This window comes from Lagopus muta, chromosome 2, assembly GCF_023343835.1.
Source record: "Lagopus muta isolate bLagMut1 chromosome 2, bLagMut1 primary, whole genome shotgun sequence".
Taxonomy (NCBI): domain Eukaryota; kingdom Metazoa; phylum Chordata; class Aves; order Galliformes; family Phasianidae; genus Lagopus; species Lagopus muta.
In genome coordinates, this window is record NC_064434.1 from 40,496,124 (window position 1) to 40,517,224 (window position 21,101).

Consider the following 21,101-nt stretch of genomic DNA (forward strand, 5'->3'; position numbering starts at 1 on the left):
TTTCCCCTTTAACAGTAGCCTTATGGGCTATAATGGTAGAGCATTTTTGCATTTTTATGTTTAATTTTATTGTAAAGAGCCTTGGGATGCATTTCCATGAAAGGCACTATATAAGCTCATTTTGTTTTGCATTGTATTGTATTGTGACAAGTGCAGTAATCCTCAGGTTTCCTGTCCATTAAAGAACTCATTTCACAGCTCGCTAATTATGTGAATGAGAAGGGGAAATAAGTCCCTTTTCTCTAAGGTATGTTGAGCAGATGGCAGAGCATTCATTTCTACTAGTGAATCTAAGGTCTTCTCTTTTGGTTCCAAGGCTTGTCTCTGTTTATCAAACAGAAGAAGAAAAGAGAAGTCAGTTTCTTTACATAACAGTACATACTGGGAGGTTGTCTCTATCCTTCGGTAATACAACAGCAGTTAGTACATGCTACATCTAAACAGTCCGTTTATTTATCATGGGACATGAAAACAATTAAATGAATGTGCAATTTAATGCAGTTCTAATTTGCCACTGTTTTTTTAGGAGATATTGATTAGGTCCACTCTAGGGATTTGAAACAATGCCTATAAACAGTTACAAATGAATCAGCTGAATGCCTTTGGGACAGTATTTAGTCTGTAATTCCAATTAGAAAAACATTATTTCCTTAGGCCTTGGAATTTTCTCTCATAATCAGGCTTTTGCTACTTTGCTTATCTGCTTTTCTTTCTTCTCACTCATAGAAATAACTGTCTTGAGCCAAACATGCATTTATAGGCCCCTAAAGCACTGCTTTTTTAAAGATCATGTGAGTCATCAATGGTAATGGTGTCATACTGTGATCCTAAAAACTTGATATTTGAATATTAAAAAGAGAAAAGCTGAAATTAAAGGTCCAGATGCATCGGTGGGACTTGGCAGCAAGGCTGTGTTACGCAGTGCTACACAAGCAATCAGATTATTTTCTCCCTATAGTGTAAGGAGAAGTACTAAATTTTTTTGCCTCTTCTTTCACCACGGGGACATCAGTTGTTTTCATTTTAAGTTCATGGTACTGATTTCATTCTAATTTCAGACGGATGCAGCTCTAATGTATGATGCAGTTCATGTGGTGTCAGTGGCTGTCCAGCAGTTCCCACAGATGACTGTCAGTTCACTACAGTGTAATCGCCACAAACCATGGCGCTTTGGGACCCGCTTTATGAGTCTCATTAAGGAGGTGAGTCACTAATAAGATATATCCTGCTTCCTTACTTTCCTTTCTTCCAATCTCCATTTCTTTTTATTTTAATCCCACTGGAATTCTACTTTTTGTGTTGGTGGTGGTGGTGATGGTGGTTTTTTTTTTTTTTTCCTGAGTGGATGAGGCTCTTCTAAGCCTGTTACATGTATACATAAATAAATTGACAAGACAAGCATCTTCATTTGCAGACAGGTTTTCCTGAGCTTTTATTTGCAGCAAAGCATACAATGAGGAGAAACAAAAAAGAGTTAAATGACTGCTTCTACATACTAGGGTATTTTTAGCACATTTCTGTGGCATTAGAAAAATACCCCCTGTGACCCTCAGCTTTTGACTAGCAATTAAAAATTCAGCAGCTAAACAGTGGCGTAAATACAAAGGGACTAAGAAGGAAGTTTACTACCTTGTTTTAATTTTTACTTCTTTTGTTGTAATGAACTAATATTTGTAACATCTTGTGCTATAAATAACTGCTTGTTTCTCATTCTTCATATACAAAATACTATGATAAAGATAAATATGTGCAACGGAATATAATCATCTTTTTAACCTAAATTGGTTTTAAGATGAAAGCTTTATCATTTGCATATCCTCATTTAACATAGTTTAAGAATCAGGCTAACTTTAAATAATAAAAAAATAGGATATTCCATTTCATTTAAAATAAGGAATTGACTCTGGGAGACGTCAGTTTTTACTGTCTCAGTGTGGTCTCAGAGGACTCAGCATCTTGTAAAAGTAAGCCCCTGTTTGAAGGAAATGTCCTAATAGAATAATAAAATCCAGAGTTCATGGAAAGTGTTGGGATGGGAAAAAGAAGTGAAAATGCATATATGAATATTGGAAAAATGAAAAGAACAAGCTTGTTATTACTTTTAGTATAAAGTTTATCAGATAGCATGGAAAGTGGTTTAAAAAATATTTGTGAAGATTAAAGAAAGCTTAGTTAGCAAAAAGAGAATATAAAATATTAAAAAAAAAAAAAAAAAAACAAGTTGATATACTGAGATAGAATAAATAATATTCTCACTTTGTTAGAAGTAAGATTTTTCTTTTTGGGAAAATAAAGAAAGAGATATTTATTTATAGAAATCATCTTTTTTATTTTTATTTTTTTCTTTCTCTATAGGCTCACTGGGAAGGCCTCACAGGAAGGATAACTTTCAACAAATCCAATGGCTTAAGGACAGATTTTGATTTAGATGTTATAAGCCTCAAGGAAGAAGGTCTTGAAAAGGTGTGTAAGATGTCTACCTCTGAAGTGATATAACACATGAAGCAAAAACCTACTTCCCCCCAGAAAAAAAAATCACAAAAGTAACTTTTTTTTTTTCCCCTGAATAAAAAGCAAAACATCTACAGCAAAATGAAATTTTTTATGGGAATAAAATATATGTGGTTTTGAAAGTGTATTTCAAAAATAGCCTTGGCACAAGACTTTATATATGTATGGTTTTGTTTTATTTTCCTTAGAAGAAGACAGTACAGCTGAAACTTTAGTTCTGACAAGTATTTTTGTGAGATCTGTTTGTTTGTTTGTTTGTTTTTTTTTGATGTAATGTTTTATTTGCTGGGTTTCAGTACTATTAAAATGACAAACGTTTGAATTTTCATCTTAGCATTTAAGTGCATGTTAGTTATATCATTCTTACAAAACAGGTGTCCAAGTGAGTAGAAGAAAACAAAATAATTCAAACAAGTATTTTGCAGCTTACATCTGCAGGACAATGTTTGGTATTTAGTGTATAGTCAGTGTTTAGCTATTAGCTACTGTGTTTTGTTAACATTGTTTTCCCTCATCTTCAGATGAAGTTTTATTTGGTATTGCTCCAAGGTAATATTGTCTTGAAAAGTAAAAAGAGGAATTGAGGGAAGTCATCGTGCTGCAGAGTTTATTTACTTTATTTTTTCTTTTTTTATTTATTTGTTTGCTTACTTATTTTCTGTAAATAGCTGAATGGAGAACATATTTTTCCAGAACCTTTTTTCTCTAATGTCAGCTTTGAGATATTAATGTTCTCTGACTAGGAATATTTCAAAGAAGTTTATAAGCTATTAACTTGCTTTAGAACTATTAAATAGACATGAAGATTTTCAAAAAGGTCCAGTGGCATACCTATGGTTAAAGGACTAATTTATATTTTAAAATATGAAGCAGTGCCAGGATAGTGAATAGCCTTACTATCATATACTCCATTAAGGGAGCTCTCAAGGTATAGTTGTCACTAAATTTGCAAAGCAGCTTTGCTTTGTATAGCAGTACCATAGGTACAGTGCAAACTGTCTTTTTTCCTGGAAACAAAAATAAAAGAATTGATGTCATGGGAATAGCTAAATACGGCAGTAGTGGCCAGAGAGTCTGCCTGTAAGTAGAAAATTAGAATAAGAAAAGGAAGAAAAGTAAGATGGCTATAAGGACATTAAAGGTCATTTGGGAACCATCCAGCACCATGGGTTTTCTTCATAGTGTGTTCAATTTCTTTTCTGGTACAAATACAAAACAAATTAAATAAGTGGAAAGTTAATATATTTGCATTTCAGTGACGTATCTGATATTACTTCACAGCCTTTTTAAAAAACAGAGTTGTCTGTGTTAACAAGTTTTTGTTATAAAGTACGCAGACTGGAAATTTCCTGAGAGAACACCAGTGTAAAGTAATGCATAATGGATGTGTAGTGGGCTAAAGCAATGGTATCTTCCATCTGGGTCTGTGTAATGCCTGTTGATATTTCACCTTTAATACTAATATGAAGGCAGAAACATAAAAACATGTTGATTTAATTCTCAGCTGACAGTATATTATAAGATATGTACACAACTGAAAAACACTGAAATAAAACAGAAAAATCTAGAGATTAGAAGTATGTGAAGAAAATAAAATTCAACAGAAAATACTGTATTCTAGAGCAGAAAAGAAAAAAAAAGAAACTGGGAAACAATAATAATGAACGATATGTGAGAGACGATAACAGAAATAGCTGTAAAAAGATATGGATGTTTTAAAACAGCCAGTGTGTCCTTCAACAGTATGTATAGAAATTCAGAGTAATGGAAGATACTTTTGGTGCCTTCACTGTGCATTTTGTCTTTAAAGGGATGTGATAGTATTCTTCAACAGAAAATTTAGAACAAACAGTAAGGATTAATCACCATGCATTAGAAAAGTTTGGGAGCTGGGAAACTGTTACCAAAGAACATTGAAGAATGCTACACATCCAACAAAACATATGAACGAAGAGAAGACAGTTTGTGTAGAGAGAAGTGATTAGGAAAATTAAGCTATATGTCTGTTACCTTGAACAATTTACATCTGGGTTCTGTAATTTATTTTACTGAGAAAGAGAAAACAATGTTGAACTAAAAAAATGTCTTTGAAGGAATATTGTTTATTCTAAAAGAGCAGGAACTCTATTTTCCTTGGTTCTAGGTGGAATTTTTAAACCCCAGAATATGACACTTCCAAGGAGAAAGAATATATTTTTTCAAGTCCTTTCATTTTGAATGAGTTCTTTGTTTTTCTTTCCTATATTGTCTTCCAGGTAAAGCTAAGCTGAATCTTCCTTACTTCCTGCTCTTCCACCCCTCCCTCCCCTCCATCCTTCACTTCACTTTGTGCATTCTATCTCTCTCCATCATATGCATAACTTTCTGCTCTCCTACTGATTCCTTCTCTCCCTGCCTCCTTCTCTCTCTTTTCCTCCCTTTATCTCTTAACTTTCCTTCTTTTTCCCCTCCTCCAGTCTCCTCTCCCTCTCCCCTTTCCCCTCCTTCCTGCCATGGTGTAAGAGCCTATTCTTTTACATCATTGTCTCAAAACTTACCGAGGACACAGATGAACAAGTCCAAGCAAATCCTGGGCAAGAATTGAGAAATCACACAGATGGACAAGGCCAGGGGCAATGAGAGAGAGACAAGCCGCAGACTAATGGCCGGGAAGCTGTCTTTTGTGTGGGCTTATCTCGAGGAAGATGGCCACCTCAGGGGGTGCTGCAGATGACTCTTAATCTCCCAGGAATGCCACATTGGCAGAAGAAGGATAAAAAAAAAGGGACCAACAAAACAACTATGAAGTTAGGTTTTCTGACAACAGATTTCTCATGACCTGAGGCCTGCATGCTGAAGAAGAAGAGGTGTCTGATATCAGAAGCTTCATGAGCTGATGCCTGCATGCTGACCGACTCTCCTGGGCCTGCTACCTGAGACCTGCTGCTTCCTCCTGGACTTACCCTGAGGCTTCTTCCTGCTACCTGCTTGCTGCTGAAGGCTGGCCACACTGCTGCTGCTCTCCCCCTGTGGTTTTGCCTTGGACCATTGGGATGGCATGCAACGGGACCTGGTGGTGATTATTCCTGGTTTATACAATTCTTGCTTCTTTCCTATATTTTCTATCTCCCGCCTTCCTTTCCCCATCACCCTAATTCATAATAGTCACCGTTCTCCCCTTCCCCATCTCTCTGATCAAGATTTGTAATAAACTGGTCGGAACAGAATATGAACTGTTGCTTCTTAATCTCATGCTGGGTATACGTATATCAAAGAACCTCCTCTCCCTCCTATAAATTGGAGCGAAACACATGACAAGTTATCTAAATCATGTACGTTAAGTGTAAAAACTACTAATTCTGAAGTCAGTGATAACAGAAAATTCACTCCTCACATTGAATAAATGGCTTGTGTGAACTTAATTTGTACATGAGATACCTGTTCTCATGAAACTCTTAAATGAGGGGTGATAATCAAATATCAGTTATATATATTTGCAATTGTAATTAGTGTTTACACTGAAGCTGCATTGTGAAGAAAATTATTCTATACTGTAAAAGTATCATACTTCAGACAATCAAATTTAATTAATGCATTTAATTTGAAGATTAGTCCATGGGACCTGACAAGATCCATCAATGGGTTTTGAGGGAACTGGCAGATTAAGTTGCCAAGCCATAATCCACCATGTTTGGAAGGTCGTGGCAGTCTGGTGTGGCTCCCACTGACTGGAAAAGGGGAAACATAGCACCTTTGTCAAGAAAAGAAAAAGAGATCCAGGAAACTACAGACCATCAAATTTTGACCAATGCCTGTCAAAGTCATGAGTAGATCCTCCTGAAGACCCTGGTAAGGCACATGGAAAATAAAGATGAGGTGATTGGTAGTAACCAACATGGCTTTACCAAGTGCAAGCCATGCCTGATAAACTTGATGGCCTTTCATGATGGAGTTAGAATGTCAGCAGATAAAGGAACAGCAACTGGTATTGTCCTCTACCTGGAATTGTGCAAAATGTTTGACTCCATCCAGCACGACATGCCAGTTGTAAAATTGGAAAAAAATAGATTTGATGGATGGACCACTCTCTGGAAAAGAGATTGGCTGGACAGTTACACTCAGAAAGTTGCAGTCAACATCTCAGTGTCAAAGTGGAGTCTGGTGACTATTGACATTCCTCAGGATTCAGTGCTTGGTCTAATGTTATTTAACAGCTTTGTAGGCGACATGGACAGCAAGATTGAGTGTGCCTCAGCAAGTTTGCAGAAGACACCAAGCTGAGTGGTGCAGTTGACATGTAGAGGGAAGGGATGCCATTAAGAGGAACCTAAACCTGCTTGAGAGGTGGGCCCATATCAAACTCATTAAGTTCAACCAGGCCAAGAGCAAGGTCCTGCACCTGGATCAGGGCAATCCCAAGCACAAATACAAACTGTTTGGAGAATGGCTTGAGAGCAGCCCTGAGAAGGATTTGAGAGTATCAGCTGATAAAAGTCCCAGTGTGAGCTGGCAGTGTATGCTTTCAACCCCAAAGGCCAACTGTATCCTAGGTTGTGTCGGGAGAAGTATAACCAGCAGATGATTCTGCCCCTGTATTTTAGCTCTTGTGAGACTCCACCTGGAGTACTGCACCCAGTTCTGGGGCTCCCAACACAAGAAGGACATTGAGCTGTTGAATTGGGTCCAGAAGAGGGCCACGAAGATGATCAGAAGACTGGACCACCAACCCACTGTAGCATTGCCTCCTACACCCCATGAGGACAGGCTGAAAGAACTGGGGCTTTTCAGCCTGAAGAAGAGAAGGCTCCAAGGGGACCTTATAGTGGCTTTCCAGTACCTGACGGAGGCCTACAGAAAAGCTGGGAAGGGGCTTTTTGTAAGGTCATGTAAAAACAGGATGAAGGGAAATGGCTTTAAACTGGAAGAGGGTTAGGGTTAGGGTTAGGCTAGATATTACTAAGATATTCTTTACTGTGAGGGTGGTGGGACACTGGAACAGGTTGCCCACAGAGGTTTTGAATGCCCCCACAGTGGAGGCATTCAAGGCCAGGCTGGATGGGGCTTGGAGCAACCTGATCTAGTGAGAGGTGTCCCTTCCTGTAGAAGGGGGGTTGGAACTAGATGATCTTAAAGTTCTCTTCCAACTCAAACCATTCTATGATTCTATGATATTCATTAAGCTAGTCTGGAGAATATGTAAACTCAGAGAATTTAAATTTCAGGAGTGTACAGTACTTCTTATTTGTTATTGTGGTGAATTACATTGCATTATTCTTGGTAAGGATAGCAGCTTTGAAGAAAGTCTGAGCTTTACTAAAGAAGTCTATTCCCTACATTGCAATTGAAAGAATAAAAAAATTCATATTTTTCATAAATAACTTGTTGAATTATGATTGGTATAATTAGGAAAGGCTTTTTTTACTGAATGGCAAATTTCATTTTCATTTAAAAATACTATAGAATATAAACTAGCATCATGAGGTGTCTGTGAAAGTTACTCAGATAAAAGGAAGCTACCACTTTTAAAAATACCGTTAACCTTACCTAACTATCTAAGTAATCACTTGCGAGATTTTTATTTGTATGGAAGTGTAATTCAGGAACTTAGCTGCATTCACACTAGGTACTGTAAAAACTCTTGACTCTGAATATGCCTTTTAAATTGCATGTATGCTTTCTCTTAGAAATCAACTTGAAAAAGTATAATGTAAATGACCAATAACCTTGAAAAGGTGAGAAATTTGAAAAAGATTGACAAAGTTTATGTTGTTGTTCTGATAGATAAACCTAACAAAATTCCAATTATTATTTCCAGTAGAGACTAGAAAGTTTGGGTTGAAGTCCAATATAGTCCAAAATTTTTTTTCAAATTCCTGCCATGTTGCTAAGCAGACTGTACAAATTTAAAGTGAAAAATTACTGTATTCAGCACTCTTCCTTCTAATGTTCAAGAATGCATCATAATTATCATTAATTATTCCACTATATGAATCTATTAAAATTTTACTGTACAAATTAACTGTTGCAGCATTCAGTAGTCAGGACTTGAATGACTATTCAGTCTGTTTTATCAGGCCTACTATTTTCATTTTTTTGTATTCCTGTACAAATAATGTCAATTATATTTTAGTATTAAATATTTGTGGAAATAAGTAAAATTTTATTAACTTCATTTTTTTATTGTTCTTTGAGGCAGTGTACAAAATACTTGAGTACATACACACAGAAGATAATTAAAGTTGTGGGAATATTAGCCAGACTTCTTTACTTGCTGAATTTTTCCTTGGATAATTACTATCTTGAAACACTTGGTTAATTTTTTTTAGATTTAGTTCTGACATTGTTTGTACTTCTGAACTATTATTTAAATATTGTGAAGGTTGTTTAAGAGATTTTTAAAAGTGGTATACAATTGACTGACCTTGGAAACCTGAGATATACTCAAAAAAGTACATTACATCCTTTTCTTGTGGAGCATGATAAAAAAAATCTCTGAGCTTATCTAGTTTAATATTCTGTATCTGCAGTGAGCAGCTGCAGAGAATAGAGAATTATATAAAAAGAGGCAAGCGTAGTGCAGTATTCCTCTATAATATTCCCAGACAATCTGCTTATTGCAGTATAAAGGGATAGCGTCTTTGTAGTAACAGGTAAGTAGAAACAAGTAATATTATATATATATAATAAGCAAATATAATATAATATATATATATCTAATATCTATATATATAAAAGACACTACGTTCAAATTTGAAGTATGTGTTTCTTCTTCCATGTTATTTACTTATGGTAATGACTATCAGTCTATCTCAATATCTGCTTCTACATTATCATGAAGATGCTATACTTTTGGATGTTATGGGAAAACAGTGTTAAAGCTGAAGCTTCGTCATAAGAAAATGAAATAAATGAGAGGAAATGAAAGCTGATTTACTTTTAATTTACTATTAATAAGATGTAGTATTATAGTATACAAATATGTATTTTTCACTGGGGTTACAAATTTAGGACTTGTTTCATTCAGTTATACAAAGAAGCTATGTTATCTTGCTACCATTGTCTTAGGTCAGATGATGCAACTTTATTGATAGAGTTCAAATTTCTTGAGGATTTTTTTTTTTTTTTTTCTGGAAACTGTAATATTAAAAATAAACATCAAAGCTAAAAAAACCCATGCAAACATACAAAAAAACCAAAACACCAAGAATAGTGCCAGCAACACAATTCTGGAAATTTCTGTCCAAGTTTTTATAATACATAAAGAGGGAAAAAGTTCCCATGTTCATGCTGTGGATAACATGTATCTTGCAGTTTCAAGTTGACAAACTCACTCCAACATCCCAGCCATAACTGGGTATACAGGCTTCTCTCTTTTTCATTTTTTTTGATAACATTTAAAATAGTTTTCTTGCGCTACCGTGTTGAAAAATAAAAGGGGAAACTAAAGCACTGTGTCTGTATTTACAGTGTGAATGTTCTCTCTAAACTGTATATAAGTTTATCAGTTTCTTTCACATTTTAGGAGAACTTAAAAATTTGTTAGAAGTACAGGTAAGGCAGTAGAAGTAAATTGCAAGTTTTTTGAATTGAAATTGCATGTAACAAAGTACCTTGATTTGCTTTTTCAACATTTTTTGGCATTTAAAGTATTCTCAGTTTTCTAGTGAAAGCGCATTAACTCTTCTTTCTGTTCAAAAAGATACTTTACAATTCAAATACTGTGTTTAAGCAAATAGAAGAAAAAATGAATTAACTGCACTGCTTATGCACTGTTTTCTCTAGGAGAAGCTTTTAGGAGATATTTGTGTAATTAGGCAGGTATAAATATCAGTCATAATCCAGAGTCTCTGACATAGTTGCTGAGTTCATTAAGAATAAAAGAAGGATGTATTCTAAAGAAAATTGTACTTTTGTTCCATTTCTTACATTTTTAATTTACAAAAACAAAAAACAAAAAACAAACAAACAAAAAAACTTGTGTAAAGCAATTGCATTTAAACTCATTTAGAAAAACAATGCAATAATTTAACAAGACACAAACTCCTCTTTGAAACTGTGCAGTTGATTGTTCTTATTCAACTACACGGGTGTAGTTAGGGTTAGATAAAAACACAAATACTAAAAGTTTATAATTATTTGTTTGTTGCTGTAACTGTATATAAAAGTAGGGAAGGAAATATTTTAACTAATAATGTTTGCTTTTCCGAGGTAAAGTTGAATTATGATTGTTATAATTAAAAAAATATTGCAACAGAAGGTTTTCAATCCTTTTACTATTTTTTAATTGTGGCCAAAATTCAGAGCTGCATATTTTGGTTTTCCTATAAACATTTCAAATCACAAAATGAAATTATTCTAAATTAGTACATGAAGAAAAAGTTTATTAATTGTAACCTTATGTTTCAATGATTTGAGAAGATGCCTTGTTTTGTTATATTGCAATTGTATTTGGACTCATTTGTTCCCCTGCATTCCCTTCATGGTTCTTTTTTTCAACATAAGAGGTAATGAATGGCAAAAATTCTAGCATCACAGTCACTCAAAGGAATGGTGTCTTGCCTCAAATAGGAAAGTTATGCAGGGAAGAAAGATAAATATTCCTGAGCAACTGGAAGTGGTAAAAATGAAAGCAAACTTAGCTTTTCTTTGTTACTGCTTCTGCTGATTCATGCTCTGTTGTGTTCTCAGTTTTAAGAGATGAAACTCTATTCAACCCATGCTGAATCACATCCTGAACTTGACAGACTGTATGCTGTAATATGGTTGCTGAGGAATCAGTTTGAAAGATTTAATAAGTATATTCCTGTGTATCTTTATATATATACAAATAAACACATATATATGTGTGCATATGTGTATGTGTGTATATATATGCATATATATATTTACAACCAAAACGTTTATGGAAATGTTGAATTACAGAATTGTTGAATTCAGTTTTAAAGTTTATTTACATTGTGTTGTAGATACTGCTCAGTATTTTAAATGATAGACAAAATGTTTTCAAAGACAAAAAAGTCAATTTTCCTTTTCTAGATGGGAGTGATACAAAAGTTTTGATGTCTAAAATTTATTGCCTGCTTTAGTTTTATAGTAATGAAATTGGAGATGAATAATGTGAATGTAAGACTTACTGCCTAGTAAGTGAAACTGTCCTTGAGCTGTACCTTAAAACATCACCCTGGGTCCTAACAGATAAAAATCCTATTGGCTTTACTTGAATAAGAAATTCAGGGTAGAAAATGTCAGAAGATCTGTACACTGAACATTTATATGGAAAAGAGTTAAATTATAGCACCTAATCTCCTTTCATCCTTCCCTGTGACATTTTTGCCATGATATCTTTTTGTCCCTCTGTTCTCTTTGATGAGCGCAAAGGATAAATCATTCTGTAGAGACAATGCTCTCTGCTCTGCACAATTTCCACCAAACTATTGAGTTATTTTCAAATATGGTTTATCTTGAAGTATGAAAGTTAAGTGGAAAATTAAGTATTCGGAGTGGCTGTAGATATTCTGTGCATCATTTTTCCCCTTAATGTCACACTTTAAGAAACACAGTCTGAATTATCATGAATCATATTTTAGAAATGTAATGACAACAGATAATGGAATAGGGTTGAATAGTAAGTACTAGCAAATGTTTGTTTGTTTGTTTGTTTTTTCAGAAATGTTTTTTTTCTTTGTTTTGTTTTGTTTTTCATTAGCATGTTATTTCCTAGATGATGAAATGTAACTCATGGACAATTTACATAGTAATATACTGTTTTTATAGGTTGGAACTTGGGATCCACTGAGTGGCCTTAACATGACAGAGAATCAGAAAGGAAAACCAGCTAACATCACGGATTCTCTGTCCAATCGTTCTTTAATAGTTACCACCATCTTGGTAAGCATCTATGTTTGTATTTCCAAAAATATAGTTGTAGGAGAAAGCTGATAGAGTTTGGTACACTAAATACAGTGATAGCAGTCTGTACAATATTGCAGTTACTTAGTAATTACTCTGTCACAAATGAACTCTGCTTGGTAAGTTGGTACTGGATATTTACTCCCACCTAAAATGTAAGTAAATTATCCCACTTTTAAGGTTGTGTTAGTTGATTGGTAACTTCTGTTTCCTTATTATTGACTAAAGTTTGGATCACTGACAAAGCAGTTTAGTTCAGCACCCTATGAGAAGGCAAAAGGTGTTTGTTTCAAACAAAGTAGTCTGGCCATCCAGATTTATTGCTTTTATATACTATTTAACACCATCATATCACTTTTAAGAAAAATAGGAAGCATTTATCTTTCATTCTCATTAAAGTAGTTATTTAATTTTTAAGTTAAAAATTTTAATCAAATTTACTTGAGCTATCTTCTTTTTCATTGTCATTGTTGACAAATTCATGGCGGTGAATGAATTGTTTTGAAATTTCTTGCAATTACATGTATTATGTAAAAAAAAATGTTCAGAAATTTCCAAACTGTAGTTTTGAAATATTAATTTTAATTGCAAGAAATAGAAAATTTAGCAGCAGTACAACTGCTGTGCGTGTCTGGTGCCACCACCATTGCATATTAGCATATATACTATGTGGCAAACTTTGGGTAGTAGTGGACTGCAGCAGTGGCAGGGGTTGCAGGGTTCATTTTTTTTATTTATAATAATACAGTGAAAAAGATCCATCCCATAAGAAACATACTCAATAAAATAGGATGTTTCAATTAAATTTATTTATTCAATATTTAATTATATTTTAACATCTGTCTCTTGGTGGGGTGTAAGTCCGTATAGTGAATGTATTGGATTTATTTTGCATAGTGATACTTAAACTTCTATGATTTTATTTGAAATAGTGATCTCAAATAAAGGGTAAGATAATGTAAGTAACTGCACTATCAATAAGAATTGATTTTGAAAAAGTAAAGCTCAAATAGGCCCCTAAGATTTATGATGGTGTATGCTTTCTGTAGCCAAGGATGTCCTTTCTACTAGAGGATAATTTTGTTTTGCAGTGGTTTATATGTATGTCAAGTTTACATATATCAAAATAAACAGCTTTGTAAAATTTTTGGGGTTGTAGCTGAATTAAAGTCTGGACAAAGTGAAATTGGAAAAAAAAAACCCCAAACTATCTCTATTTCTTTGCCTGGCAAAAGGAGTGAAACTGCATAAAATGACAACTATGGCTTCAGTTCTTCAGGCAGTAGTTTATGATTATATGTTTCATGTCTCACAAGGTCACACTAGAGATCTAGGAAGTATCCTAAAAGATATGACGTATGATATCTTTTATATATAATATATATAATAAAATATAATGAATTTCTATTATGGATAACATTATGGAAGAAGGTTAATTTGCTGTTTCCTGTAGATCTTTCCTTCAATTAGGGCATGCTGGCACAAATGACTAGTGAGATGTCTTAGTCATATATTACAGTGTTTTGATTGCCTCTAAGTAGTGGATTGCTTCACCTCTCCCAGCTGGATTTTGACTGCCAGCTATGAAAGCCCATTGTGTATTCCTTCCGTATTCCTAACTAAATGTTAATTAGATATGACAGCCTTTTAACTCCAGTATCCCTGGTGAATAGAAGCTAATGATTAAAATTCTCTGTTCTAATAGTGGCAGATTTTGAAGATGGTTTTCCTCTTTTCACCAACACTTTTTGTTGTGTTATGTTTTTCTGTATTGATATTATTACAAAAAAACCTCTGAATTCTTTAAAAAAATACATATTTGTTTTGAAAGTATTAGAGAAAAATCATAATTTGATTATCCTTAAAATAATTTCAAATGTTGAATTTATTTTTGTCATTAATAATATCTTAAAAATCAAAATATAATAAATACAATCTGTTGAAACAATTCAAATAAGCATTTCTTGTCCAAATCTGTTTGCAAGGAGATTATGGAGAGCAAAACAATCATACATATATATATATATAAAATACATATATACATATATATATGTATATAAAATTTACTGCAACTTATGTATATACATATATACACATAAGTTGCAGTAAATTTTTTCTACTTTGACATCTGGATAGAATAAGGCGAATTCCATTCAAGTGTCAGTTGCACATTTTGAATAGTGAAAGTAGCCTGTAAGGCTTATTAATTAAATAAAGCAATTTTAATTCAACATGTAGAAACATAAGGAGATATTTTTAATTGTGTAATCAAACTTCAAGTTTGTGATGTAACTTACACATTAAAAAATGAATACAGTTAAAAGTTTTGCAAGAAGAACATGAAAATAGGTAATGATGAAACTGTAATGTTGATAGTAGTGATGGGGGGAAAAAAAGCTCTTTGAACATGGTATACTTGCAGAATATCAGAAATCATACAATACACATAGTTATGAGAAAACCAATTATTTTTGTTTATGGAAGTGGCATGGGAATAGTTTGGTCAAGCAATTTGGCCTTTGATACAATTGAAAATTCCTTTTATCATTTCTTTCTCAAATTTGTCCAGTTTTTGTCTTGGTGTTTAGACATGAGAAGACAATTTATATCAAGTAATCCCAGCATACTTTGACTTTTAACTTTTCCCCTCAGATCATGGTATATGACAAATGTCTGACCTTGTACTGATTATCCCCACTTTTGTGCCACTGACAATTAACACTGTGGCTAAATTTGACCATGCAGCCAGGAGGACTACACCTCCTGGTACAGCAAAATATCACAAAACTGCAAAATGTTTGAGGCTGAAAGGCATCTCTGGAGGTCACCTGGTCCTACTCCCTGCTTAAGCAGAGTTGCCTAGAGCAGATTGCCCAGGAACACGTCCAGGTGGCTTTTGAAGTTCACCAAGATGGGAGACTCCACAGACTATTTATGCATGTAAGTGTAAAGCTAGCATGAAAACAACAGTTATCAGAGGGTCATACTATTCTTGAACAAATTTTGTAGCTTCTCTTTTATTATTTAATAAATATTTTTCAAGGATTTATCTTCTCTTTGAAAATATAATTTCTAATCTACCTGCTATTTTTCTTTGCCTTGTGATCAGATCTTTATTTGCAACAGTTATTATTAATGTACTTTCAAGTAAATTTTCCTAGAAGGATATTTATTGCCTATATCTGCATCTTCAAATTTTGTACTTAATTTTCTTGAGGGACGGAGTAGTTTTTCTTTATTAGCTTTCCGTTACAATATTTCAGTCTTGTCATTCACTAAATGATGACTTTGATCTTAAGATTATCCAACAAGTTGACCCGTTAAAAAATTAAATATGCACTCACAATATGATAAAATTAAATAAGTACTCACAGTAGGGATTCTCAAGTTTTTTTTTTTGTTTTTGTTTTTTTTTTTTTTTTCTTAAAATTATGATTTCCATAATAATTTCTCAAAGTTTAAAGGAAAACAATTACAATACACACTATATCCTTCAGTCCATCTTTCAGTCTTTGTGTCTGTGTGACATCTTGTTCTTCTTACTTACTGTTCACCTAATATTTATCATAAAAAAAAAAAAAGGAAAAAAGTGCACTTTTTAGAGCACTGATTCTTTTCAGAATCAGTTTATATCAGAATATATCAATTATTTGTACATGGTGTTATCTAGAAAGGTTTGTAAGGATTGCTTGTTTACAATTAACTTTTTTCCAGTCGTGTTTTAATGGATTTAATTGTGTGTAAACTTCACTGCTGTCTGGTTTTATCAGTATTCCATTTCATAACTTCATGCAATAGGCTGTTGGGTGCAGAGACATAGTGCACTATGGAGCTATGTTTCCTGTTTATCACTAGCAGTCTCACATGAGACTTAAAAAGGAAGATATTCTAGGATGTACTGCATTTCCCAGGAGTCAGCCTCTACATGATTTCTGATTCCAAGTAATAGGGGAAGTGTTCTCTGGTCTTTCCCAGGAGGGAAGTGGTAGAGGGCCTGTCGATAATGATTTGGAAGGACCTTCTTTCTCTCCTCCATTTTTATTTTTGCTTTGTTTTGATTTATTGCTCTTAATTAGTCTGTACTATCTCACAATCCTTTTAATGAATTAGTTTCTCCTATCTCAGTCATGTTTTTTTCCTCTTTCTTCCCTCCCAGTTTTCTTCTTAGGGAAGGGAAGAGTGTTGCATGATAAAATCTTCTAGCTGCAACAACTGCAAAATTATATATAGAAAGAAGGAGAAAAAATTTATATTAAAAAAATAAAATAGAAAAAGCTTAGTCTTTGTAGTCAACCATCAACTCAGTAAATAAGAAAGACACAAGATTAATTTCTGCTCGGTGTCTCGGTGATTGTTTTGTTGTTTTACTAATATTTATTTCAAGGGTGATTTGGCCTTCTTTCAGGTTGTATGTAAAGTAAATAATAAACTTATGACTACCGGATTTAAAGTACAACAGTTCTTGATTATGTAATTAATTACTTATCTAAGTTCAGTCTCATATGAACAGTACCTTGAGTATTTATGCATTAGGATACATTCTTTCTTTTAATTGTTTGTTTTGGAGCATTTTAGTATGGATTGTGTTAGTCTGTTTTTTTTTCACTCAGATTAGTGTCCATTCCAAATACAAAATTCTGTTTTCGCTTTCTCTTGGACGTGTAGTACCACTTGTGACATGTATTTATTGGTGATGTCCCATCCTCTAATTTCTTCCTTTACAACACTGGCATATTCAATTAATATGAGAGCAGATCTGAAAGTAATGCCTCCTATTTTATTGTGTTGGCCCTTGACATCAGAAGTGGATGTTAGGGTATTAGCTAAGATTGAACCTTTCCACTTTTATTCTGTTACATTTTGTGCAACAGATGGCAGCAGAGGGGCAATCTGACAAAATGGTGTCTGAAGTGCATATGATGCAAAGGTGTGTAGTTGAATTTCTCCATGTGAAAAAAATTTAGCACAGTGAGATGGCAGGTATTGTGTTTCAACAGAGGAGACAGCAGTGTGAAAGACAATCATGTTCCAGATGGTCTTAAGCAGTTGTCAGACCATGAAATGAAGAGCATGTCTATCAGTTCATCCATATGAATGGGTGGATTACATCCAGAGAAGTGAGTACAGAGATGAATATTGGCTTCAGCGCTGGAAAAAATGGTAACAAAGTTTACACTAGGTGATTTCTGCAAATCCTCATGCAGAAATAGAAGGAACACATGCTATTGAACCAATACAAGGTTGAAGGTGACAGTTGCATGGATCACATCATTACTGGTAACGAGATGTGATGTCATCACTGCCAGCCAAAGTCAAAATCACAGAATGGCCAGGGTTGTAAGTGTCTCACTCCAATTTATAGGAGGGAGATGAGGTTCTTTAATATCTGTATACCCGGTGTAAGACTAAGAAACGACGGTTCATATGTTGTTGCATCCAGTTTATTACTAAGACCTAATCAGGGAGACGGGGAAGGGAAGGAGTGCGATAGCAAAGGTGGAAAAGAAGCAGGAGTTGCGTAAAGCGGGGATAGTCACCAGCAGGATCCAGCAGCGGTCCCGTTGCACGGCGTTTGAAGGTCCCGAGCAGAATCGTCGCCCCTGGCCTTGTCCATCTGCGTTCCCCCAGACAAAGGATTTCATGGTCCTTGCTCGGGACTTGTCTGGACTTGAACAAGTCCATCTGTGTCCCCAGCAAGCTTTGAGACACAGAAGTTAACAGAATAGTCTCTTACAGTAAGGGACCTCAAGGATCATGAATCTCCAACCCCCCTGCAACATGCAGGGCCATCAAACCTCCACATTTAATACTAGACCAGGCTGCCCAGGGCCCCATCCAATCTGGCCTTGAACACCTCCAAGGACAGGGGATCCACAACCTCTCTGGACAGCCTTTTCCAGCACCTCACCACACTCTCTGTAAAGTATTTCCCCCTGACATCCAACCTAAATCTCCCCTCCCTCAACTGAAAACCTTTTACCCTTGTCCTGCAGTTATCTACCCTTTCAAAGAGTTGATTCCCCTCCTGTTTGTAGGCTCCCTCTAGGTATTGAAAGGCTGCAATGAGGTCACCTTGTAGCCTTCTTTTCTCCAGGCTGAACGAGCCCAGCTCCCTCAGCCTGTCTTCAAAATGTGAGTCCATGGAGTGGTGATGTGTATTTCCTATTGAAAAAAAGTGCAAGTTGCTGCCCTCAGTAGGTAAGGTGATGTGCACTGTCTTTTGGAATAGGAAGTAGGTGATCCTTATGGATTTCTTGGAAACTGAATAGGCAATCAACTCTGACTACTATATTGCGATGCTGACTAAGCTGAATGCTCAAACTTCCTGAGTCAGGCCAGAGAATAAGACAACCTTCCTCTTGCAACACAATAGTGCCACGTTCCCTACCATTTGGAAGATCATGACGCATATTACCAGTCTTGGCTGGACTGTCCCACCACATCACCTGTATAGTCATTTTAGGCATTTTTTGAATTCCAGATGTTCAGTCTGTTGAAAGATGAAGTGCGTGACATTTTCCTAGAAATGATGCAGTCATATATGTTGTGAAACAGTGGGTCTCTTCTGCTGGTGCAAATTTTTACAGGTGCAGAATACAGACTCTTGTCTACTGCTAGTGAAAATGCATAGCTAATGGTAGTGGCTACTGTGTAATGAGCTACAGAGCTGAGAATTTTTTCTGATAGTGCTATTGTACTCTCAGTATCAGTTGTAGTTTCCATGGACTCAAATAGGAGGCATTACTATCAGAACGACCTACATATAATGTATGAACAATAAATAAAAGTATTTGGTTAATGGCGGTCTTCTCTTAATGGTTGAAAATGGATGTAATGTTCTGGGAAAGCATAGCTTCCTGCTAGGTCTATGATCTTGATTCCATTTTTTTCTAACATTTTAATCTTCCACATGTCTTATCTTGGAATTTATATTTACTAATATTTTAATAACATATTTTTTCTACCTTATATCCTTTATAGACTTGATTAATTTCCTTTTTATTATGTTGTTGAACAACTACTCATTTCTTTCTTTTCCACTGGACAAGGTTCTGATCAGATGTTTTCACAGATAATTGATTTTCTTTGCATTGAGATAAAGGCCACATAATCTAGATGTTTTTTTCAGCTGGACACAAACAGCTTTTCATGAAACAAGACCACTTTGTATTATATCACTTGATTCAGCTGAATTTACTTTTACTTGTGTTCTTTCAATGGACTATAATGATCTCAGAAAAGAATTCTGTACCACCATTGTCTGCGATCTGTAAGGCTTCTACAGGATATTGCAGTTAAATTAATCTGTTAGAAGACATGGGTAGCCTCAGTACAATGATCAAGTTCTCCTTTGCATGGAGAAGCTAGCTAATTTCCTAGTGTTTTTTTTTTCTTTTTAACCATCCTTTTAAAATAGCATTATTATAACAAAAAACTAATGGTTTCTAAAACAGTATTTTGGTAACACATGGTATCTATTCTTGGTCTGTGGTGATTTGTCACAAATACACCCAGTATAAATTTGAAGAAGCTAGATAAAAAATTTCTGTGCAACGCTGAATGTTTTCCGTTGGGCTGATTTTTTCCAAATTGTTCATCTGTGTTATACTGACTGAATGTGTACGGCAACCTGTGCACAAAAGATGTTTGCATTTTCCGGGTAACTGAAGCTTATGTATATGGAATTAGTAAAACTGAGCATTTCAGTTCATAGGACTGCTTCTTTCAAGTGCTATGTGGATACTTAGCACTAAATATAATACATTTGCAAATATGTAATAAGCACTAGAGAGTGTTATCTGAATGCTAGAGATTTTGACAACTTACCTCTTGTGAAGAATCAATTTTCTAGTGGTTTCCTTTAGTTATTTTTCTCAAATGTCTTATTTTTAAATGAAGTAGTTTTTTAAAGCCTTTCCTTGCAGAGAAAATGGAAATCAAAATGGAATATAACCAGTTAAAACAAAACTACTGTTGAATTTTCTAATTAAACCTGATAGTTGATGATAGGGATATATATTGAAAGCTGAAGCAGTATATTGCATATTTCTGACAAAGGAATAGTTTTGCTTGTTGGCAGTAAAATAGCACCCTTTCCATTTCTTGCTTTTCTTAGAAAAAAAATATTTATGGTAAACACTATTAAGGAGATTATCTAACTGTGAAACAAAAGTATGAATATATATGTGAACCTTTGAGTATATGTTATTTAGACTCCATTTTTTTCTTGCTTGAGGATTATAAATATCTGTGATTTAAATCTTGTGACAAAATTCTAGTTTAACTAGCCTCCCAATTTCAACTAATGATAATGGTAACAAGACTTTATTTTATTATAACTCTTTCATTGCTCTTGTTACAACCAGTGTTATCTTTTTCATTTTAATGTATTTTTTTATGTATAACTTAATTTGACTTGCATACACCACTTTTACAGTATTTTTCTTTAGATTTTCCTAGATTTTAGAGCCCTTATTTACATAAAAGAATAATAATATTTTGTGTCTTTATAATAAAATGGTGATCAAAAAGAAGTCAGTGCTGGGAAGTACTTGAGTGCACCTTTTACAAGTGGAAAAACACTGTATTATATTTATGGAAGCTCTGTTGCTTAGTAGTCCAAGAACACACACACACACATATATATATACATATATATATATATACACACATATATATATATATATATATATATTCTATTT

At 34.4% G+C, this 21,101-nt stretch overlaps 1 protein-coding gene across 6 annotated transcripts in view; it reads left to right on the forward strand.

Annotated features, from left to right (window-relative positions):
• GRIK2 (glutamate ionotropic receptor kainate type subunit 2) overlaps positions 1–21,101 on the forward strand; it is a 349,533-nt gene that overhangs the window by 180,393 nt on the left and 148,039 nt on the right. For all 6 annotated transcript variants that reach the window (XM_048935183.1, XM_048935181.1, XM_048935184.1 and 3 more), the window contains 3 exons: positions 1,059–1,202; positions 2,356–2,463; positions 12,265–12,378. In XM_048935183.1, coding sequence (XP_048791140.1) covers positions 1,059–1,202; positions 2,356–2,463; positions 12,265–12,378 — 366 coding nt within the window. The remainder of the gene's footprint in view (positions 1–1,058; positions 1,203–2,355; positions 2,464–12,264; positions 12,379–21,101) is intronic.